Here is a 21,547-nt window from a genome sequence, read left to right on the forward strand (position 1 = left end):
AACATGGAACATTTGTGGGTTAAACAGGCTGATTAAGAGGTCAGAGAGACAGTAATTTCGGAACTTAAATGGGCAGGGAAAGTGGCAAGGGTAAAGAGGACCCTGTTACAGAGACTGAAAGGGGGGCTGCGCTCCCGAACATGCTGCACTATTATTGGGCGGTGAATGTGGAAAAGGCAAGGCGAGGCGTTGTTGGGGGGAGTTCCCAGAGTGGGTCGAGATGGAGGAGGAATCCCGTAGGGGATCCAGTCTGAGGACCATCAGCCTCGCTGCCAATAGCGCCGGGGCAGTATACGGGAAGACAGGTGGTACAGTCATCAAGTCTGGGTGTGGAATTAGCTGAGGAAACATTTTAAGTTGCTGGGGATGCCAGTGTTGACACCACTATACGGGAACCATAGGTTTACGGCACGGGAGTTGGATGGGGAGTGGAGGGAGGCGGTGCGGGGGGGGGGGGGGGGCTTGCAGTTGGAAGAGAAGTTTGCAGGTCTGATGGAGTTAAGGAAAGGTTTGCGCTGCCGAGGGGGGAGTGAATTTAGATATATGCAGATGACGGGCTTTGCACGGAAGGAGTGGAGGACGGTTCCCAGGTTGCTGGAGTACACCTTACTGGAGCGACTGCTACTCCTGGATGAGTTGAGAAGGGGTAAGATTGGGGTCATATATGAGTGGATGGGGGAGCAAGGGAAGGGACACAGGCGGGGAGGATCAAGAACAAATGAGAGGAGGAGCTGGCAGGGGGCGAGCGGGGGAGAAATTAGGCTGGGGACTGTGGTGCGAAGCAATGGGTCGGGTGAATGCAATCGTCTCATGCGCGAGGATTAGCATGATTCAGTTCAAGGTGGTGCACAGGGTACATATGACCCGGGTGAAGATGAATGGGTTCTTCCAAAGGATGGTCGATAAGTGCGAGAAATGTCAGCGAGGGCCGGCGAATCATGCACACCCGTTTTGGGATTGCGAGAAGTTGGAGCGATACTGGGAAGTGGTGTTTGTGACGCTATCTAAGATTGTAGGGGTGAAGGTCAGGTCGGACCCAATGGGGGCGATCTTTGTGGCGTCGGAAGTGCTGGAGCTACTGAAGGGGACTGGGGCCTAAGTTGTGGCCCTCGCCTTTCTAATTCCCCTGCAAAGTACCTTGCTAAATTGGAGGTCGGATATGCTGCCAGGGTGGCGGCCTGGCTGGGAGATTTGTACGATTTTCTCCAATTGGTGGATGTTGTTCATAACAATGTTAATGGAACTGTTCGTCACGGGGGTGGGGGAGGGAAGGGATAAAAAGGGGAAAAGATTGTATAAACTGTGGTCTGAGAGTTGTGCAGAGTGTTTTTGTATATGTTGCTGTTTGTTTGGCATAAAACCATTTTTTTTTTTAAATCACCCATTGTTCAGTTAAAGTTTTTTCCATCAATCTTTGGTTCCATTTTACACCGACTAGATTCTCCTTTCATCCATGCCATTAAAGTTCAACCTCTTCTAATTTAAAAGTTCTACTTAAATTGTTCCTTATCCTTAAGAGTCAGAGCGTATCCAGCATGGAAGGAATAATGGAAGGGGGGGGGGGGGGCACACTCCAAAAGTGAATCAAATGAGGCAGCATTTTGGAATAACATAGCCTCCATCTGCAACAATCACAGGTTCATTCCCTCAACAATGGGCGCCTGCTTCAAGAGGTGGAGACAGGACGACGGGACACTGATGGTTAGGGACATGTACACGCACGGTAGAGTAGCGTTCCTGGAGGAACTCACAGAGAAGTGTCAGCTCCCGAGAGGGAACAACCTGAAGTACATTCACATTAAAAACTTCGTCCGCAAGGAAACAACAACATACCCCCAGATACCAGGACAGTCACTGCCAGGAAGACTACTGAACGCAGGCGACCGAGGGGTGGGAACTGGTCAGACATGTGTGGACAACTGTTAGAGGAGCTGCGCAAACTTCACCTCCACATGCACAGGGCTCAGCCGAACGTAACTCTAGGTGGTGCACAGAGTGTACCTAATGAGAACACGAATGAGCGGGTTCTTCCCAGAGGTGGAGGACAAGTGCGAATGTTGCCAGGGAGGCCCAGCCAACCACACATATTCTGGGCATGCCCCAGACTTGTCAGCTACTGGACATCCTTCTTTGAAACCATGTCCACAGTTGTGAGGGTGGAGTCTTGCCCATGAGTGGTGGTCTTCAGGGTATCTGAGCAGCCAGATCTCTTCACGGGGAGGGGGATTGACAGCCTAGCCTTTGCCTCCCTGATCGCCCATCGGAGACTCCTGCTCGGCTGGCGATCGGCAGCTGCACACTGGCTGTCCAATCTGGCAGAATTTCTCAGACTGGAAAAGATAAAGTTCACCATCCATGGGTCGTAAGAAGGCCTTCAAAGGACGTGGAAGCCGTTCATCAACTTGTTTCGAGACCTGCTCGCAGCCAGCAACCAATAAAGTAGGGAGAAGAGAAGGGACGCACGGAACAAGGAAGCGAAAGAAAGGGAGATAATAGGGGACTAACACACCCCAGAGGACCCAGGTAGAAGGGAGGAAACTTACATGAGATTTGTTTGCTCATACCACTGTGCATAAACCACTAAGTGTGTGTTTGGGCCAAGTCTAGCAATGTAAAGTCTACAAGAGGAGCATATTCGTTTAGGAGGTTGCCGGTTGGAACGTCTTTTGTTGATATGTGTTGATTTTGTTTGGCTTTGTTAATTTGTGAAATAAAATGTAAATATCTCAATAAAAATATATTTTTAAAAAGCCATAGAGCACAGACAGAGGCCCTTCGGCTCATTATGTCTACATCGACCATCAAGCACCTATCTATTATAATCCCACTTTCCAACACTTGGTCCATGGGGCTGTTTAGCACAGGGCTAAATCGCTGGCTTTGAAAGCAGACCAAGGCAGGCCAGCAGCATGGTTCAATTCCCGTAACAGCCTCCCCGAACAGGCGCCGGAATGTGGCGACTAGGGGCTTTTCACAGTAACTTCATTGAAGCCTACTTGTGACAATAAGCGATTTTCATTTCATTTCATTTCATAGCCTTGAATGCTAAGGTGTTTCAAGTGCTCATCTAAATGCTTTTTAAATGTGGTGAGGGTTCCCGCCTCTACCACCCTTTCAGGCAGAGAGTTCCCGATTCCCTCTGGATGAAAAGGTTCTTCCACAAATCCCCTGCCCATTACCTTAAATCTATGCCCCATAGTTATTGATCTCTCTACTAAGGGGAAATGTTTCTTCCTATCTGCCCTGTCTATGTCCTTCATAATTTTGAACACCTCAATCAGTTCTCCCCTCAGCCTTCTCTGTTCCAAGGAAAACAACGACAGCCTAACCAGCCTCTCGCAGACTCCAGCACAAGCAACATCCTGGAGAATCTCCTCTGCACCCTTTCCAGTGCAATCACATCCTTCCTATAGTGAGGCGACCAGTACAGTAACAGTATTCTAGCTGTGCCTAACAAGCGTTTTATACAGCTCCATCATAATCTCCCCACTCTCATATTCTATGCCTCGGCTAATAAAGGAAAGTATCCCACATGCCTAGTCTACCGGTCCTGCGGCTGTTAGGGATCTTTGCACGTGCACCCCAAGGTCCCTCTGATCTTCGGTACTTTCTAGCGTCCTACCTTTTGTTGTGTATTCCCATGCCTTTTTAGTCCTCCCCAAAATGCGTCACCTCACAGTTTTCAGGGTTAGATTTGCTACTGTTCTGCCCATGGGACCAGTCCACCTATCTCGTCCTGTAATCTTCTCAATTGCGAGCCTAAATTTGATGATACAATAATTATTCTTACCCAAATATTCCCCACAAATACTTCGACAACCAAGCTCAACTCATTACCCACCACCAAATCTAGCAATGCCTCCTTCCTAGTTGGGCCAAGAACATACATTATCCCAATTATTATTTGTGTAACTAAAGTCACCCAATATCACCGCTTTATAGTTCTTGCACATCTTTGATTTCCTTGTAGATTTGCTCCTTTATTATATAACCACCCCCAGGGGAAGGAGTCCACATCAGGTTGCAGGATAAACAGGAGATTCATTGAAGTTCACTACAGAGACTTTTGTACAAGCTACTCCTCCGAGTGAGTACTGGCCGGTTGGGAGCCAGCCGGCTTTACACCGCAAGTCCTCTGAGGCCCCGCCACCTTTCAGCAGGAGAGCGCGTATTTTCAGAGGGCTTCTGGGAAAACCAGATCTTGACGAAGTAGACTTTTGTTAGGCCACGGTATGAAATCTCTTCCCCCCCCCCCCCAAAGTCCAAACACCCCCATGAACCATTGACTAGTAGGAGGAGGAGAGATCAAGGGAGCAGAGGGCTGACGAACCCTCCTTGGTGCCGGAGGAACCTCTGAAGATCGGGATGGGGGCGCCCCTGGCAGAGTGTACCGCGCCAGAGAACATCTTTTAAAATTGGAACGCCGTGGCAGGACCGTGGCGGGCGTAACCTATACCTCCAATTTCCTCACCAGATGCCCCAGGGGTTCGGGCTCCATCTCTGAATCCAAAGAGGACATTATCATCGGGATGTCCGGGAGTGGGTAGACTACGGCATTACAGACTCGCGGGATCCTGAACCTGGATCGTTAGGAACGGGACTTGCCACTGGTTATGAACACAAAGGAGATCAGCGTGTCCACAGATGATCCAAATGCGGTTGTAACTGCTGAGCTTCTACCTGAACCCGATAGGACAGTAGACCTGTCTGTCGCAGCCCAGTGCCGGATAGCCAATGGACACCTAGGGCGAAATTTCAGGCGAAAACCTGGTCTCCCGGGGCAAAATGACGGGCCGGACAATGTGGGGCAGCGGCACACACCTGCTGATCTTGGGCACATTGCAACATCGCACCGATGTCCAGGAACAACAACTCTAGCAGGTTTGGAGGTGTCGGTCCATGAATAGCTCTGCTGGAGCTACCCGAGTCATGGTACGTGGTGTGGTCTGGGCGCGAAAAAGAATTGGGCCAGATGCGTGTCAAAGGATCCCGTCAGCTGCTTGCGGAGGCCGTGCTCGAAGGTCTGGAGAGCCTTCGCTGCCAACCCATTGAATGCCGGGTGATAGGGGGCCATCCTTACATGCCAGATGTCATTTGTCCGAACAAACTCCAGAAAGTCCACGCTCGAGAAGGACACCCCGTTGTCAGTTACGAGTATCTCCGGGGTGCCATGTGTGGAGAAAGAGAGGTGCATCTTCTCCATCGTTGCTCGAGAGGTGATCGCTGCCATCCGATGGACCTCAAAGCATTTAGAATAGGCGTCTATTAAAATAAAGAAACATTCGAGCCCATAAACAAGCCGGCAAAGTCTGCATGGACTTGGACCCACAGGCAGGAGTGGAGGGGTGTGATAAGGCCTGTATGTTAGCAGGTCAGCAACAGAGGGAGGCAGTGGTAAGGGAAATTGTTCAGGTGAGGGATAAGGCAGGGAAGTTGGTGGTGGCTCCGGATCTGATTAACAAGGTTTTTGAGCAACATGGAGATACGGCGGGGCGTATGTTAGCAGGTCAACTCCGGAAGGAAGCAGCGGCAAGGGAAATTGTGCAGGTGAGGGATAGGGCAGGGAAGTTGGTGGTGGCTCCGGATCAGATTAACAAGGTTTTTGAGGAATTTGATGAGAGGTTGTACAGGTCAGAGCCACCTGGGGGAGACCGTGAGATGCAAGATTTTCTAGATGGGTTGGAGTACCCGAGGTTAGGGGAGGGGGACAGGACTACATTAGAAGGAGCGATAGTGGAGCAGGAGATAAAGGATGAGATTGGGAGGATGCAGTTGGGGAAGGTGGCCGTGCCGGATGGGTTTCCGGGGGAATATTATAAAACATTCAAGGATAAGCTGGCACCCCTGATGGTGGGGATGTTTGAAGAGGCGATAGGGAAGGGGGTGTTGCCACAAACTTTGGGGCAGGCATCGATTTCTCTGTTGCTAAAAAAAGATAAGGATCCGACGGAGTGTGGGTCGTATAGGCCCAGATCACTTCTGAATGTGGACGCAAAAGTATTGGCGAAGGTACTGGCGGGTAGGCTGGAGGGGTGCCTCCCAAAAGTGATAGGTGAAGATCAGACGGGGTTCGTGAGAGGGAGGCAGCTCTTTTCAAACATTAGAAGGGTATTGAACGTCGTTATGGCACCAGCAGAGGGGAAAGAAACAGGTGTTTGCAGCATTGGACGCTGAGAAGGCGTTCGACCGGGTAGAATGGGGGTACTTGATGGCAGTTCTGGAGCGGTTTGGGATTGGACCAAGATTTGTGAACTGGGTAAAGCTACTATATAAGTAGCCGAGGACAAGTGCCCGCACAAACATCTGCTCGAGGTACTTTTCTCACCACCGTGGGGCTAGGCAGGGATGTCCTATGTACCCCCTGCTGTTTGCACTTGCGATTGAGCCATTGGCCATCGCATTAAGAAGCTCGGGGATATGGAAAGGAATAGTGCGGGGGGGAAAGAGCATAGGGTGTCCTTATATGCCGATGACCTGCTGTTAAATGTGTCGGAATCGAGTGTGTCGATAGGGGGAATATTAGAGCCGCTTCGAGTGTTTGGGTCTTTCTCGGGGTACAAACTAAATCTAGACAAGAGTGAGTATTTTGTGGTGTCTCGGCCGGGGGTGGGGGGGCTGCCATTCTGTAGGGCAAGGACTCACTTTAGGTACCTGGGGGTGCAGGTTGCCCGGGAGTGGGCTCCGCACGTACAACATTTCTAGTTTGGTAGGGAGAGTGAAAGCTGATCTGGCAGGGCGGGATGGTCTCCTTCTGTCACTAGCGGGTCGGGTACAGGCGGTTAAAATGAACATGTCTCCGCGATTTCTGTTTATTTTTCAATGCCTGCCGATTTTCCTGCCAAAGGTTTTTTTCCAGAGAGATTGAGGGAAGTGTCAGGTGAGAGTACCTTTAAGAAATGGATGTTTAAGCAATGTACCTTTAAGGAATGGAGCTGATCATATTACTGAAGTGATGTCAGAGGTTGGGGGGTGGGGGGGGGAGCTGAGCTCACTTCTGCTTTTGGTTTCAGTTTGAGGAGAAAGCTGGAAGTGTCTGTGTGTTTTGCTGAGAGCTGCAGGAAGAAACAGAGCTGGTCTGTCTGCAAATCCAAAGACAATAAATATATTGAATGTAACCTCATTTCTGTTTTTGAAGGTTGAAGTCTTTTGGATGCTTAAAGGAACAGTTTGAAGGATTATTTAGTGTTGTAGTCTTTTGGGGTCAGCTTTGAAGTAATGGGTGTTAAGATATTCAATGTTTGTTTTTTTAAAGGTTAAATTGAGTTCATAGAATAAACATTGTTTTGTTTTTAAAAACATTTGTCCATAATTGCTGTATCACACCTGGAGAGTACGCCGTGTGCTTCCCACACCACAATCTATTACAAGTTGTGGGTCGGTTGAACTCCATGAAACACTTTGGGGTTCTGTAAACCCGGACCCAGAACAGAAGGATTACATCGCTCATATGAGGAGGGAAGATGGCCAGAGTTAGAAAGGTGCTACTACAGAGGGGAAGACAGGCAGGGGGTTTGGGTCTTCCAAACCTGATGTATTACTACTGGGCGGCGAATGTGGAGAAGGTGCGGAGCTGGTTAAGAGGGGTTGATTCCCAGTGGGTCAGAATGGAGGAGAGTTTGTGCAGGGGGTTGGGATTGAAAGCACTAGCAACAGAGCCGCTCCAGATGGCCCCTGGGAAATACTCAGGGAGTCCGGTAATAACAGCTTCATTGAGAATTTGGAGACAATTTCGCCAACACTTCGGGTTGGGGGCAGGGTCAAGGGAAATGCCGATTCGGGGGAAACCACAGGTTTGAGCCAGGGAGTTGGGATGCAAATTTTCGGAAATGGGAGGAGAAGGGGATTAAGACACTGAAAGATTTGTTTCTTAGGGGCTGGTTTGCAGGATTGAAGGAGCTGGAAGCAAAGTATGGGCTGGAGCAGGGGGAAATCTTTAGATACATGCGGGTTCGAGATTTTGCCAGATAGGAGATATAGAGCTTCCTGGAGGAGCCGGCCTCCACATTGCTGGAGGAGGTGCTGACGACAGGGGGACTGGAGAAGGGGGTAGTGTCAGCGGTTTACGGAGCTATTTTGGAAGAGGAGAAGGCACCACTGGAAGGGATCTAAGCAAAGTGGGAGGAAGAGTTGGGAGAGGATATGAAGGAGGGATTCTGATGTGAGGTGCTCCAGAGAGTGAATTCCTCCACCTCGTGTGAGCGCGAGGTTGGGGCTGATACAGCTGAAGGTGGTATACAGAGCATACCTCACGAGGCGAGAATGAGCTGATTCTTTGAAGGAGTAGAAGATGTGTGTGAACGTTGCCGGGGGGGGGGGGGGGGGTTGCGCTAATCACGTTCAGATGTTTTGGTCCTGTCCAACGCTAGAGGATTACTGGAAGGAAGTTTTTAGGGTAATTTCTAAAGTGGTGCACGTGAAACTGGATCCAGGCCCCCGGGAGGCCATATTTGGGGTGTCGGACCAGCCAGGGTTGGAAACTGGTGCGGAGGCACATGGTGTAGCCTTCGCCTCATTGATCGCCCGAAGGCGGATCCTGATGGGTTGGAGAACAACTTCTCCACCCTGTGCCCTGGCGTGGCGGGGGAACCTGTTGGAATTCTTGACTCTTGAGAAGGTTAAGTTTGAACTGAGCAGAAGGTTAGAGCGGTTCTACAATTCATGGGCATTATTCATTATGCACTTTCAAGAACTGGATAACATCGAACATTAGTTGGGGGGTGGGGTGTGTTATGGTGGCTATTGGTGATTCCAGATTCCTTTTTATCATTTGTTTGTGGGAACATGCGGGTTAATCTTTGGGGTTTGGTGGGAGGATGGGATCGTTGTTATTGATATCGGGATTGACATATTTGTTACTGATTATTGTTGATTGTTGGTGGGTGTAAATTTGGGAGAAAATGTGAAAAAGGAGAATAAAAGCATTTTTTTAAAAAAAAGGAGTGGAGGGGTGTGGCGGCGGGAAGCTGCTGGTGTTCCGGCAGATGGAGCATTGCTGTGCTAACTTCTCAATGTCGCCATTGAGGCCCGGTCATCATACATAGCTCCTCACCACCATCTACAGCCTGGTCACTCACCACCATCTACAGCCTGGTCACCCCCCCAGGTGCCCTTAGTGTAGGTTTTAACACGAATGCCTAGCCTTTGGGCAGGATCACACCTAGTGTACCCCACAGCAGAACAAAGACATTGATACTTAGTTCTGACATCTGATTAGAAAAATTGGGCAATGAGTGGTGCTGACCACCCCGGACGACGAGGTATAGCACCCAGGCAAGGTTGGGATCCATCCGGGTCCAGTCGCGGATGCAAAATGCGGTAACCAGGAAGGAGTCCATAAAGTTCAACCCAGCAACTATCTCATCTGCCAGAGGGGGAGATGAGGCTGTGGAAGGCACGGGTAGCCGGCTGAACGCATCGGCATGCGCCGTGTCCCTGGCCTATGTCCAAGAGAATACTCATAAGCAGCGAGTAACACAGCCCACCACTGGATGCCCACCAACGCTATGGGCGGAATCACCTTGTCCACGCAAAAAAGACCCAGGAGGGGCTTGTGGTCTGTAACTAGAGTAAAATGGCGAATATAGATGTATTGGTGGAAACGCTCAACTCCAAAGACCACCGCCAAACTCTCCTCCTCTGTGTATACTTGCACTCGATGGTGGTCAGTGTCCTGGATGCGAAAATGGTCGGTCGTTCGCTATCATCTGACATCCGATGGACCAGGATGGCCCCGATCCTGTAGGGCGATGCGTCGCAAGTGATGATTAGGGGCTTACCCTGGTTCTAATGGGTCAACATGCCCATTGCTGTTTGACTCGATGGAAATCCGCCTCCTGGGCAGAGCCCCAGAGCCAATCCTGGTGTTCCTTCAACAGGAGGTGCAGAGGGGCCAGCACCGTTGGCAGGTCCAGGATGAACTTCCTATAGTAATTCACCAGACAGAGAAAGGAGCAAAGCCCTCTATTGTCCATTGGTGCTGGGGCAAGCTGTATGGCGCGCACTTTGTCCTCCATTGAGTGCGACCCTGCTGTGTCCACCTGGTAGCCCAGGTAGACAACCTCTTTAGTGTGAAAACGCACTTATTCTGCCGCAACGGATGCCAGATTCCAAAAAACGTTGGAGCAGTCACCAGATTCCGCAAATGTTAGTGGTCAATTGCACCTGTGACCAGGACGTAATCCAGGTATACTGTGGCTTGCGGGAGGCCTCGCAAAATAACTTCCATAACACGCTGAAAAATCATGCAGGCCGACGAAACCCCAAAAGGCAACCCTGTATACTCAGAGGCATCGCGTGTTGTTGGTAATGTATTTACGCGATGATAGTTCCAGCGGCAGCTGCAGGTACGCATTGCTCATATTGAGTTTGGTGAATGCACTGCCTCCCGCCAGCGTGGCATAAAGGTCCTCTATATTGGGCATGGGCTATCGATCCAACTGTGAAGCCGTATTGAATGCAAGTTTATAGCCGCAGCAGAGGCATACGGTCCCGTCTGGTTTCAAGACTGGAACCAACGGTGCCACACAATGATGCCCAGGTTCACCAAGCGGTCGGGTTCCTCATTTACCCTGTCCACCAACAGGCTGAGGCCTAAAAAAAACCAAGGTTGAGCCTCCAGATCGACGTGGATACATGGCAAGTCGCCGTAACCGACTCATGAAGCCTGCCACCGACTCACCCGGGGCATGCTCTGCTGTCATCAGACAGTAGCATTGGACAGAGACGGAGGGAGCGGTGGTGACATGTCGCCCAATGATTTTCACCGTCTGTTTGAGTGTCCGGCGCAACCGGATACACGAGGTAACAATCATCCCGTACATTTGAGCTCCACACATAGTCAGTAATATCACCATCCGGCGCTCAACATCCATAATGGCATACACTCTGCACAACAGGTCCATCCTTCAACTCTGGCATTGAACGCGTCCAAGCGGCCAAATAAAGGCATCATAAAGGACCGTGGGCGTTATCCTGCAACAGGGGGTCCAGGAGTTAGGTCTGAACGTCAACAGGGGACCATTAGCTTTTCCCTGTCGCCAGACGTCTGTACAAGCTACTTTCCGAGTGTGTACCGGTGTTTTTGTTTTAAAATAAATTAGAGTGCCCAATAAATTTTTTCCAATTAAGGAGCAATTTAGCGTGGCCGATCCACCTATCCAGCACATCTTTGGGTTGTGGGGGCGAAACCCATGGAAACACGGGGAGAATGTGCAAACTCCACACGGACAGTGACCCAGAGCCAGGATCGAACCTGGGACCTCGGTGCCATGAGGCAGCAATGCTAACTGCGCCACCGTGCTGCCCTTGAACCGGTGGGATGTGAGTCAGCTGGCTTTGTACCGAAAGTCCTTGGAGGCACCACCCCCTTTCAGCGGGGCAGTGGGTATTCTCCAAAGGCTTGTGGGAAAACCAGATACCTGACTCCGCAGGCTTTTGCCGGGCCCAGAATATGACATCTATCTATCTCTTTCTGTTTGGAGACCAACAATATCCCCAGTAACAAGATCATACCTCCTTTTTGATTTAAAAAAAAAAAATTTAGAGTACCCAATTAAGGGGCAATTTAGCATGGCCAATCCACCTACCCTGCATATCTTTGGGTTGTGGGGGTGAGACCCACGCAGACACAGGGAGAATGTGAAAACTCCACATGGACAGTGACCCAGGCCCGGGATCGAACCCGGATCCTTGGTGCCATGAGGCAGCAGTACTAACCACTGTGCCACCATGCCGCCTTTTTTGCTTAACTCAGTGGATTCCGTCTTTGCCCCTCATGGACATCCTCCCTTTCCGACGCTAACTAGTGCTGTCATCCCAACCACCACTCCCACTGTTTTGCCCTTCCCAATGTTTTCTGAATACTTTGTATCCTTGAACATTAAGCATTCAGTTATACCATTTGCGATTAAGGTGAATTAGACTAACTACAGTTATTGCAAAGTTTATGAAATGCTTTTGGAGACGTTGTGGGGAGTTGCTGGATTTAGCAGAATCTCATAGCGAGGGATCCAAGGAGGATTTGGTGAACTGTCCACACAAAAGCTGGAATAAATCTGGGGGACTGCAGTTACACTGTCAAGTCTGGAACACAATAGGGAGATGCCACAGAGCCCTGGAAAAGGGAAGCTCTGCACAATATGCTCTGCCAAGTTGGAGCTGGACTCTTCCATGTTTTTTGGCAGTAACAGGAGGCTATCTGATAAGCCTGTAAATGCACCTAGCCTTTCAATGTGCATGCTTATCAACATTCTCCTGTATAATGCCCCATCAGAGTTCAAATCCGAGTATCCAGTGACCTTGCACACAAACTATCTTTTCCTATGTACCCATTCGTGTTCGGCACACATGGAGATCCAGACACTATTCTAGCTTTAAAGAAACATGCACCATCAATATCTGTTTTGGTGGCTGCTAGCATTAGATCAAGCAACAGGGTCTCTTTATTAGTGCTCTAGTGTTGTTCTCTCTCTTCCTCTTGGAGATGGGAAAGTTCAGACAGCAGAAAATCAGCAAGGGAAAGTAGGTGTGAGGGATGGGGATGTTTTGGAAAGCAAGAAGGTCCATTGTCACACTATCAGCAGTTTGTATATCATGCCTTTCTTTACTCTTTCATGGGATGTGGGCATCGCTAGTTGCCCTTGAGGGCAGAGTCTAACATCAAGGAGCTACATCTTGGCCAGATTAGGCAAGGACAGCAGATTTCCTTCCCTAAAGGACATCAGTGAACTAGAATGGGCTTTTAACAACAATTGATGATGGTTGCCATGGTCACCATTACTGACACTAGCTTTATATTCCAGATTTGTTAATTGAATTCAAATTCTACCAGCTGCCATGATGGGATAAGAATCCACATCCCCAGATAGGCCCAAGCCTCTGGATTAGTAGTCCAGTGACATTACCACAATGTCACCATGTCTCCACAAAGGCCATATAGCAGGATGAACTTGAGGTGCAAATCGAAAAGGGGCACAGAACCAAGACTTACCTCAAGTTTTCGGTGACTCGGGATTCTGTCACTGCCAACATAACACAGCATTGATGAAAAGGCTCTGCCATTTCATCTGATGCTCACAGCATTAAGCACAGATATTGGTGCTGCCCGTTTCTTAATCGTTCATATAAAGTTGGGTTCTGCATGTGTGAGATCTTGATCACCGGTATGAGCTCATTGAACATTTTGTCGCACTTCTGTCAAGTCCTCGGAGCCAGACACCAGCACTGACAGCCCTGGATCTCCCTCTCTCTCTCTCCCCTCCTCCCCCCTCCTCCCCCCCGGCCAACTTCTACGACTAAAGCCTCCACACTGCATTTGTTAATCTAGGAGCCCTTCCTCTTCCCTGGTGCTCCATTTACTGTGCCTGCAAATTTTTAGCTCAGTAGTTTAATGACCCAGCCTTAAATTTAAACACAGTTTTCAAACATTAAAATAAAGCATATATGTCACAGCATTTTGTACTTGAGATTACAATGCTTAAAGGCAAGGCAAAGGTTCAAATTATTGACACTTTCAAGAACTTTTTATCCTGAAAACTAAATGCAGAAAACAGTACAGGTTAAAACAGACAAACAGAATGAAAATGCCCCACGGAACAAATTTCTTCGTATCTGGACTCCATCCTCTCTGCCCTTGTTCAGCCTCTTCCCACGTACACTCATGATCCATCTGATGCCCCCAAGTCACATCAACAATTTCCAGTTCCCTGGCCCTAACCGCCTCTTCTTCACAATCGATTTCAATTCCTCAACACCTTCATCCTCATGAGGAAGGTCTGAGGGCTCTCCGCCTCTTCCTTGAGCAGAGGCCTGAACAATCCCCATCCACCACCACTCTCTTCCGCCCGATTGAACTTGTTCTGCAGCTAAATAATTTTTCCTTTAACTTGCCTCACTTCCTGCAAATACAAGGTGTGGTTATGCGTACCCACATGGTTCCCAGTTATGCCTGTCTTCTGTGGGTTATATGGAACACTTTGTTCCAGTCCTACTTTGACCCACTCCTGCAACTCTTTTTCCGCTACATCAATGCTACTTCATGCTCTCGTCTGGACCTGGAAAAATGTATCAACTTTCCTTCCAATTGGGCGCCAGGGTGGCACGGTGGTTAGCACTGCTGCCTCATGGCACCGAGGACCAGGGTTTGATCCCGGCCACAGGTCACTGGCCATGTGGAGTTTGCACATTCTTGCCGTGTCTGCGTGGGTCTCACCCCCACAACCCAAACATGTGCAGGGTAGGTGGATTGGACACGCTAAATTGCCCCTTAATTGGAAAAAATTAAAATAAACTTTCCTTCCACTTTCCACCCCTCTCTCAGCTTCACAGGTCCATACTTCACTTCCTTGATCTCGATCTCCATTTCCGGTGATAGGCTGATTGCAAATATTCATTACAAACCCCCGACTCCCACAGCTGCCTCGACTACAGCTTCTCACACCTTGCTCCCTGCAAGGACTCCATTCCATTCTCCCAGTTTCTCCCCCTCCATCGCATTTGTTTTGATGTAATCTTCAAAAATGGTGTTTCTGACATGTTTTTTTTTCTTTAACTAAGGTATTCTCCCACCTGTGATTAACGGGGCACTCAACCAGATTCAATCCATCTCCCGCAAGTTTGCCCTCACCCCTTCCCCTCCCTCCCTAACCATGACAGGATTCCCCCTTGTCCTCACTTTTTACCCCACTAGACACTGTATTCAAAGAATCATCCTCGCCATTTCCACCAGCTCCAGCCCGATGCTACCACAAAACACATCATCACACCACCCGCCACACCCCCAAATCAGCATTTCCCAGGGATTGACACCCTGATCCATTCGCCCATCACGGCCAACTCATCCTCCTCTTCCCACGGCAACTTCCCTTGCAATCACAGATGGTGCAACCTGTCTCATTACCTCCTTCCTCCTTACCATTCAAAGCCCCAAATACTCCTTTCAGGTTAAACAACATTTCACTTGCACTTCCTTCTCTACATGGGAGAGATGCACTTCCTTCCATTTGGTTTCATGGGGAGACTAAACACAGAAAGGGTGTTTGCTTTGCGGAACAACTTTGCTCAGTCTGCAAGCATGAAGCCGACATTCCTGTTGCATGCCATTTTGAATCAACACCTTGCTCTCATGCTCACATGTCCATCTTTGACCTGCTGCAATGCTCCAGTGAAGCTCAGTGCAAGCTGGAGGAGCAGCATCTCAACTTCTGGTTGGGCACGTTGCAGTCCTCGGGACTCAACGTTGAGTTTGCCAACTTTAGATTTTGACCTTTGTCCTCCATCTTAACCCCACCTTTGTCTTTTTAATATTCCATACATGTATTGCCTCAATGCAATATCCCCCCCTGCCCTCCCCCCTCACATACCAAGTCATCTACTTTTTGTTCTTAAAAGTTGCTACTTTTCATTGCAGTTTCTACATTCTCCCTCCTTTCAGTTCTGACAAAGAATCTAGGGACTCAAAATGTTTCTCTCCTACAACCTGCTGAGTTTTTCAGTGTCTTCTGTTCATGAGACAGAATGAAAAAATTGGACTGAAACTTAACGGTTGAGAAATTTGCTGTGCTTTGGAAACTCAAGTACTCAAATGCCTATTCTTTCATTGTCTAGATATACTTTTTGGTTCCAGAAAGTTTAATCACAAATGTATATTATATGCTGGTCAGAAATCTGTGAATGCGCAGTCCTTGCCCATGTAGTTTTTTTCCCTCTCTTTATAATGGATTCTCCTCCCTCCTCCCCAACCTTCCACACATTCATGTTCAAAACCCAACCTAATTTGCTCATGTAATTCCCAAGGCTGTTTGAAGTTCACTTACTTGCTCGATTTGTTTTATACAGTTCATGAAGCTGTTTTTGAATTTACTTAATTGGCAGTCAGTTAAACAAATAATCAAGTGATGGTAATAGCAGCTTCATATTTAGAAACCTTAAAATTTGGTGTGAACACAATCAATGCTGTCAGTTGTATTATTTACAAAAACAAAACTGCATTCAAACCATTATAACTCGAATGCTTTGACAACACACTTGTGTGATTTTAGTTTATCTCACACTGCTCCAAACAATCATCTGTGACACACCTGTAACTAACTAGTATTTCAGTTTTGTGTTCTACAGCTCAAAATTCTCACTATAGATGCATCCCAAGTTTAGAATTGCACCAACTATATTATCCCTGTACTGCCTATTTCCCAGATGAAAGGGGCATATGAAATGAATGGTTTATTTAACCTCTAATGCCAACAGTGCATAAAACACGTCCTTGTTACTGTCAGACGTTTACAGTTAAAGCTGCAGGATCCTATTTATGATTGTTCAAGGTTATCCAGTAATTCGAGTTTAGCAACAAGGTTAGCAAAGTGTGATTATAATCGTAAACTTATTTTAAAGAATCAGATTATTCAATTTTGCAATGAAGTGAGAAAACGGTTTAATGTCATTAGCTTTATGGCTAGTTTAAAATATTTGTACCAATTCATAATTATTTCATCAATTCTTTAAAATCTATTTTAAGTGCATGATGCTCAATCCCGCATCAGCAGTTTTCAAGTTTTATTTTGAGCGAAACATAATTGCTGTGTGGTCAATTAGCCAATCGTCGAAAGCTAGCAAATATTTTTATACTTTGACTTTATGCTTTCAAACATACAGCAGTCAGAACAATTTAAAAAATGCAAATGTCCTATTTGTTATAAAGGCGACAGGATCCCTGAGTAAATCGAAGCATACCTTGTGGAAAAGGGCTCACTGATGCTGTTGTAACAGATGGACAAGCAGAATTCTTCCCAGTGCCTGGTTTTCTTCCCCTCTGACTGGAACCATGTCCTCCAGATTTCTTCCCTTTGACCTCCAACACTTTAATCTCAGCATTTTCATTCCCACTTGAAGGGTGGGTAGATATTTCCTGGAAATTTGCATTTGTAAATCGAGCAGTAGTTTCTTCCAACCTCTTCAAGGAACCCGATATAAAGCCACTATTGGTGCTTGTATACGACTAGACAATTAAAATTAGGAAAAGAAGATGCAGATTATGAACATTTGCTGCCAACTAATAAGACCTATACTGGTGCCAAAAGAGAACCACCACCAATATTTTGATATTGCATGTGGAATAACCATTCAAAGAATCAATGCAATTATCTCAGACACAAGCAACTCGTCTACACCAACTGTACGAACATTAGCAATTACAATTTTAACAGTTACAATATTTTTTTAATAAACTTATGAGTACCCAATTCATTTTTTTCCAATTTTAAGGGGCAATTTAGTGTGTTCAATCCACCTACCCCGCACATGTTGGGTTGTGGGGGCGAAACCCACAGAAACACGGGGAGAATGTGCAAACTCCACCGGACAGCGACCCAGAGCCGGGAACGAACCTGGGACCTCGGCGCCATGAGGCAACAGGGCTAACCCACTGTGCCACCGTGCTGCCCAACAGTTACAATATTTTAACTATAAAATATCTTGCTTGCATTAGATCCAGCACAAAATTTATATAGAGATATTCAAATCATTTAACCTCATTTGAGGTGCATCTGATTATATAAATATTCCTAAGCATTTTAAAGCTGCTTTTGTATACTTATTGAATTATGTTTATTTGTTATAATTATTGTGACTGTTCTTGGGAACAGATCTGAACTGTCCAGTTAGAATTTAAATTTGAAATCTCTGATTAGTGGAGGATCTCTCAAATAGAGATGATGCATTATATAGTTTCTCGCCCCTCATTGGTGCCTGAAATGGAATTTGTCCTTTCATTTATATATCTAGTGCCAGAGGAATACCAGAAATGCACTATTACACTCCAATTACTGGCTTTTATGTGGTCACTTAAGGGCCTCAATTTGCACATGGGCAGTTGAACATCCTGCCAACTCCACTGGAAAAAAAACCTGCCAACTCCCCACTGCTGGTAAAATTGTAGCAGGGTTAGAACAGGGGAGTAGGCACTGGGAAAAGCAGCTATGGCATGGCACTCAATTTTATGGCCACCTGCTGGCCCACCATCAGGTTTCATAAAATCCAGCTTGTGTCATAGAGTTCTACAGCACAGAAAAGGCCCTTTGACCCATCCCGTCTGCTCTGACCAAGTCTACTTAAAATCTAATGAAGTGATCCGAGCTAATGCAAGGTACCCCACTATGTTCATGGAACTGAACCCTACTTTTAGAGAGGGGCAGGCAGAAAAGTGTGCCTGACTACAAATTAGACCGAATGTCCACCTTGAGCTGCCTTTATAAAACAAAGGGTGAAACTAAGAAAGATGAAATATCTAACTTATTACTGTAGAGCATTCAGAGGTCAATCAGCTCAATTTATATAAAGGTTTAAAATTCTGATGACAAAACGCCTGAAAAGTTTACTCTTAAACTTGAGACACAGAAGCAATAACAGATTTATATTTGGGATTCTATTTTAATAACCCAATACACTAATGGACTTGAATTTTAAAATGTATTCGAACTTACCTTTTCAGTTGTCACAGTGAGAGATGGAACTGTAGCTGTCAAATCTAAAGACTTCTTGATTTTTTGTTGCCTGTATTTATCTCTGTCCTTCTGTTTCTGCAGGAAAGTATATGAATCATGAAATATTCTTTTGTGAAACACATTTTATTTTGCAAGTATTGGAAAGAAAAATTAACAATACATCCCATCCTATTGCATTGCTCATGACCTCATCCTTACTAACCTATTTTGGTTTCCCATTCCCCCAACACTAGTTAGAATTCTTGTATATCAACCTTTCCTTTAGCCCACCAATGGACATCAATACCTCAGCTACCTACTCTTTGGAATTTTATTTTTAAAAGACTCTGCCTCTTCACCTCTTCTCATTTAAGACTCTCCACAAAGGAAGGGGGTCTATGATGGTTACCCAAGAGTTAGAAGTGGCTTTATCCTTCTAACTTCTTCTGGATAACTATTCTGCTAAGAGAGTCAGAATCATCTGAAGTCTCGAATTTAAATCAGAGTTTTGGATGGTTCCAGGTACAGGGTAATTGCCAAATGGAAGTTTAAACTTTCCAGGTAATTCCCATGCAATCCTTGCATAGGGACTTTTGAGGTATCTCTGGGGGCACTTCTCCCCAGAACACCTTCTGGGGTACCTCCCGGTTATGGCCCCCAAGGAGCGGAGGCACCCGAGCCAATAAGCTAGAAACATTCAATTTCTGCACAATTACTCCCAATGTACGAGGCAGATTGAAGGGTGCAAAAGATCTACATGTAAATTTAATTCAAAAATAGATTTTTGTTTACATGCACTATTTGCAGGACTAAGTAAAACTAATAGAAACTCAATGCAAATAGATAAAATTTGAAAATTGTATTAAACTCACAACCTCAAGACATCCCAGAGTGCTTTATAATCTAGCAGTGGCCAAGCTTTCTGAACCTTACAGACTTAGAGGAAAATCTCCACTCATTCGAGAGCCACAAGATATGGTCAACTTTTACAGACACTATTGTGCACATTTACATTTCCTCCCTCCTCATTCTCTTTTTTAATTTAGAGTACCTAATAATTTTTTTCCAATTAAGGGGCTATTTAGCGTTGTCAATCCACCTACCCTGCACATTTTTGGATTGTGGGGGTGAAAGCTACACAGACACAGAGAATATGCAAACTCCACACAGTCAGTGACCCAGGGCTGAGATTGAACCTGGGTCCTTAGCACCGTAGGCAGCAGTGCTAACCACTGAGCCACCATGCCGCACCCCCTCCCTCCTCATTCATCTCCTCCTCAGACTTCACCCAACCTCCCTGCTGGATATCTCCACCCTGCCCCGTGGGAGAGTTGGAATGGAGGAAAATCACTGTCAGCCTAAGCCCAAGGCCCCAATTCTTAGTCTACCCTCCCAGCCCCATTAGTGGCACCCCCTTCACCTTAAAAAGCCTTGGTCCCCCACACACCCCAACAGAGCCTATCCGACCACACTCCGGTGGCATCAACTCCCAGAGACAAGCGGTTAGTCCAGTGTAGGAAAGCAGTCTACAGGCTCCATAAGAGAGCAGCAGCTACTAAGAGCTTGGCCTCTGTATTGCCGAATCAGTGAAATTGGGCTGGACCAGTGGACGCAGCAGGTTCACATACCCAGCCAGAGCACCATCCACTTCTTCAGAATGATTCAGATTAACCCCCACCGCAAGAACAGCCTAGAAAGCATATTGAGCTAAACAATATGCAAGTGGGATGAAGAATAGTTAAAGAAATGTAATTCAAAAAGTGTGCACATAGAAAGGGAAATCCATAGAATTTGCAGTGCTGAAGGCCATTCGGCCCATGGAGTCTGCACCGGCCCTTGGAAAGAGCACCCTACCCAAGTCCACACCTCCACCCTATCCCCGTAACCCAGTAACCCCGCTTAACGTTTTTGGACACGACGGGCAATTTAGCATGGCCAATCCACCTAACCCGCACATCTTTGGACTGTGGGAGGAAACCGGAGCACCTGGAGGAAATCCACGCACACATGGAAGTATATGAAATAGACATGCATATACTCCACGAATACTGGTGAATTAATGGGTACGGTTTAAATGTACCTAAATGTTCCAGTACCTTTAATGTCCTATCAATGCTGGGCTAATTTAATTTTGAAGCCTAAAACAGGATTCGATACATAGCAAAACAGCAGAAGTTATAGTTGAAACATAAATCAGTTCTGGTTACAAAGAAATAGAGATGCTATTCATGCATTGCACCTATCAGATCAGGGCTAAATCCCAATGGGTCTGATCTAAGCTCAGATCCAGCTTTTAACCTTGGAGACAAAACTAAACCGTGAAAGCAGGACAGGAGAACATAGATCAAAACTAACACTTTAACCCTAATGTAAGAAGTTTATTTTACAAAGAGAGTGAAAAACATTTGGTAGCAACTCCCAGGCAGAATCGTGGGATAATTTAACAGAAAACTGTTACAATGTGGGCAGTTACAGTGCTATTCTGGGTGCATCAATTAAAATATGGCATTCCTCATCTGTAAGCAGCCTAATTCAAAGGATCTCATGAAGACAGGTTGAAAGATAAAATAGTTGAGCTAAAACCACTGTGATTCGACAAACGTTCATGCAGGCTGGAAAGTAACCAATGTCGCCCCACTATTGAAGAAAAGGAGGGAGAAAACATGGAACTACAAACCTGATAGTTTCACATCAGTAGTAGTGAAAATGTTAGAATCTATTATTTTTTTGTTTGTTTTTGTTTTTATAAATTTAGAGTATTTATTTTTTCCAATTTATTAGGGGAAATTTAGTGTGGCCAATCTACCTACCCTGCACATCTTTTGGTTGTGGGGGCGAAACCCACGCAAACACGGGGAGAATGTGCAAACTCCACACGGACAGTCACTTAAAAACTAGCATGCAGATGCAGCAAGCAACTAGGAATGCAAATCAAAGGCAGCATGGTGGTGCAGTGGGTTAGCCCTGCTGCCTCACGGCGCTGAGGTCCCAGGTTCGATCCCGGCTCTGGGTCACTGTCCGTGTGGAGTTTGCACATTCTCCCCATGTTTGCGTGGGTTTTGCCCCCACAACAC

At 46.7% G+C, this 21,547-nt stretch overlaps 1 protein-coding gene across 24 annotated transcripts in view; it reads right to left on the reverse strand.

The window, feature by feature from the left end:
* Positions 1 to 21,547, reverse strand: part of mllt10 (MLLT10 histone lysine methyltransferase DOT1L cofactor) — a 498,389-nt gene that overhangs the window by 277,412 nt on the left and 199,430 nt on the right. For all 24 annotated transcript variants that reach the window (XM_072508516.1, XM_072508507.1, XM_072508512.1 and 21 more), the window contains 2 exons: positions 18,474 to 18,569; positions 16,726 to 16,990 (listed from right to left, as the gene is read on the reverse strand). In XM_072508516.1, coding sequence (XP_072364617.1) covers positions 16,726 to 16,990; positions 18,474 to 18,569 — 361 coding nt within the window. The remainder of the gene's footprint in view (positions 1 to 16,725; positions 16,991 to 18,473; positions 18,570 to 21,547) is intronic.

The sequence above is a fragment of the Scyliorhinus torazame genome, chromosome 6, assembly GCF_047496885.1.
Source record: "Scyliorhinus torazame isolate Kashiwa2021f chromosome 6, sScyTor2.1, whole genome shotgun sequence".
NCBI lineage: Eukaryota > Metazoa > Chordata > Chondrichthyes > Carcharhiniformes > Scyliorhinidae > Scyliorhinus > Scyliorhinus torazame.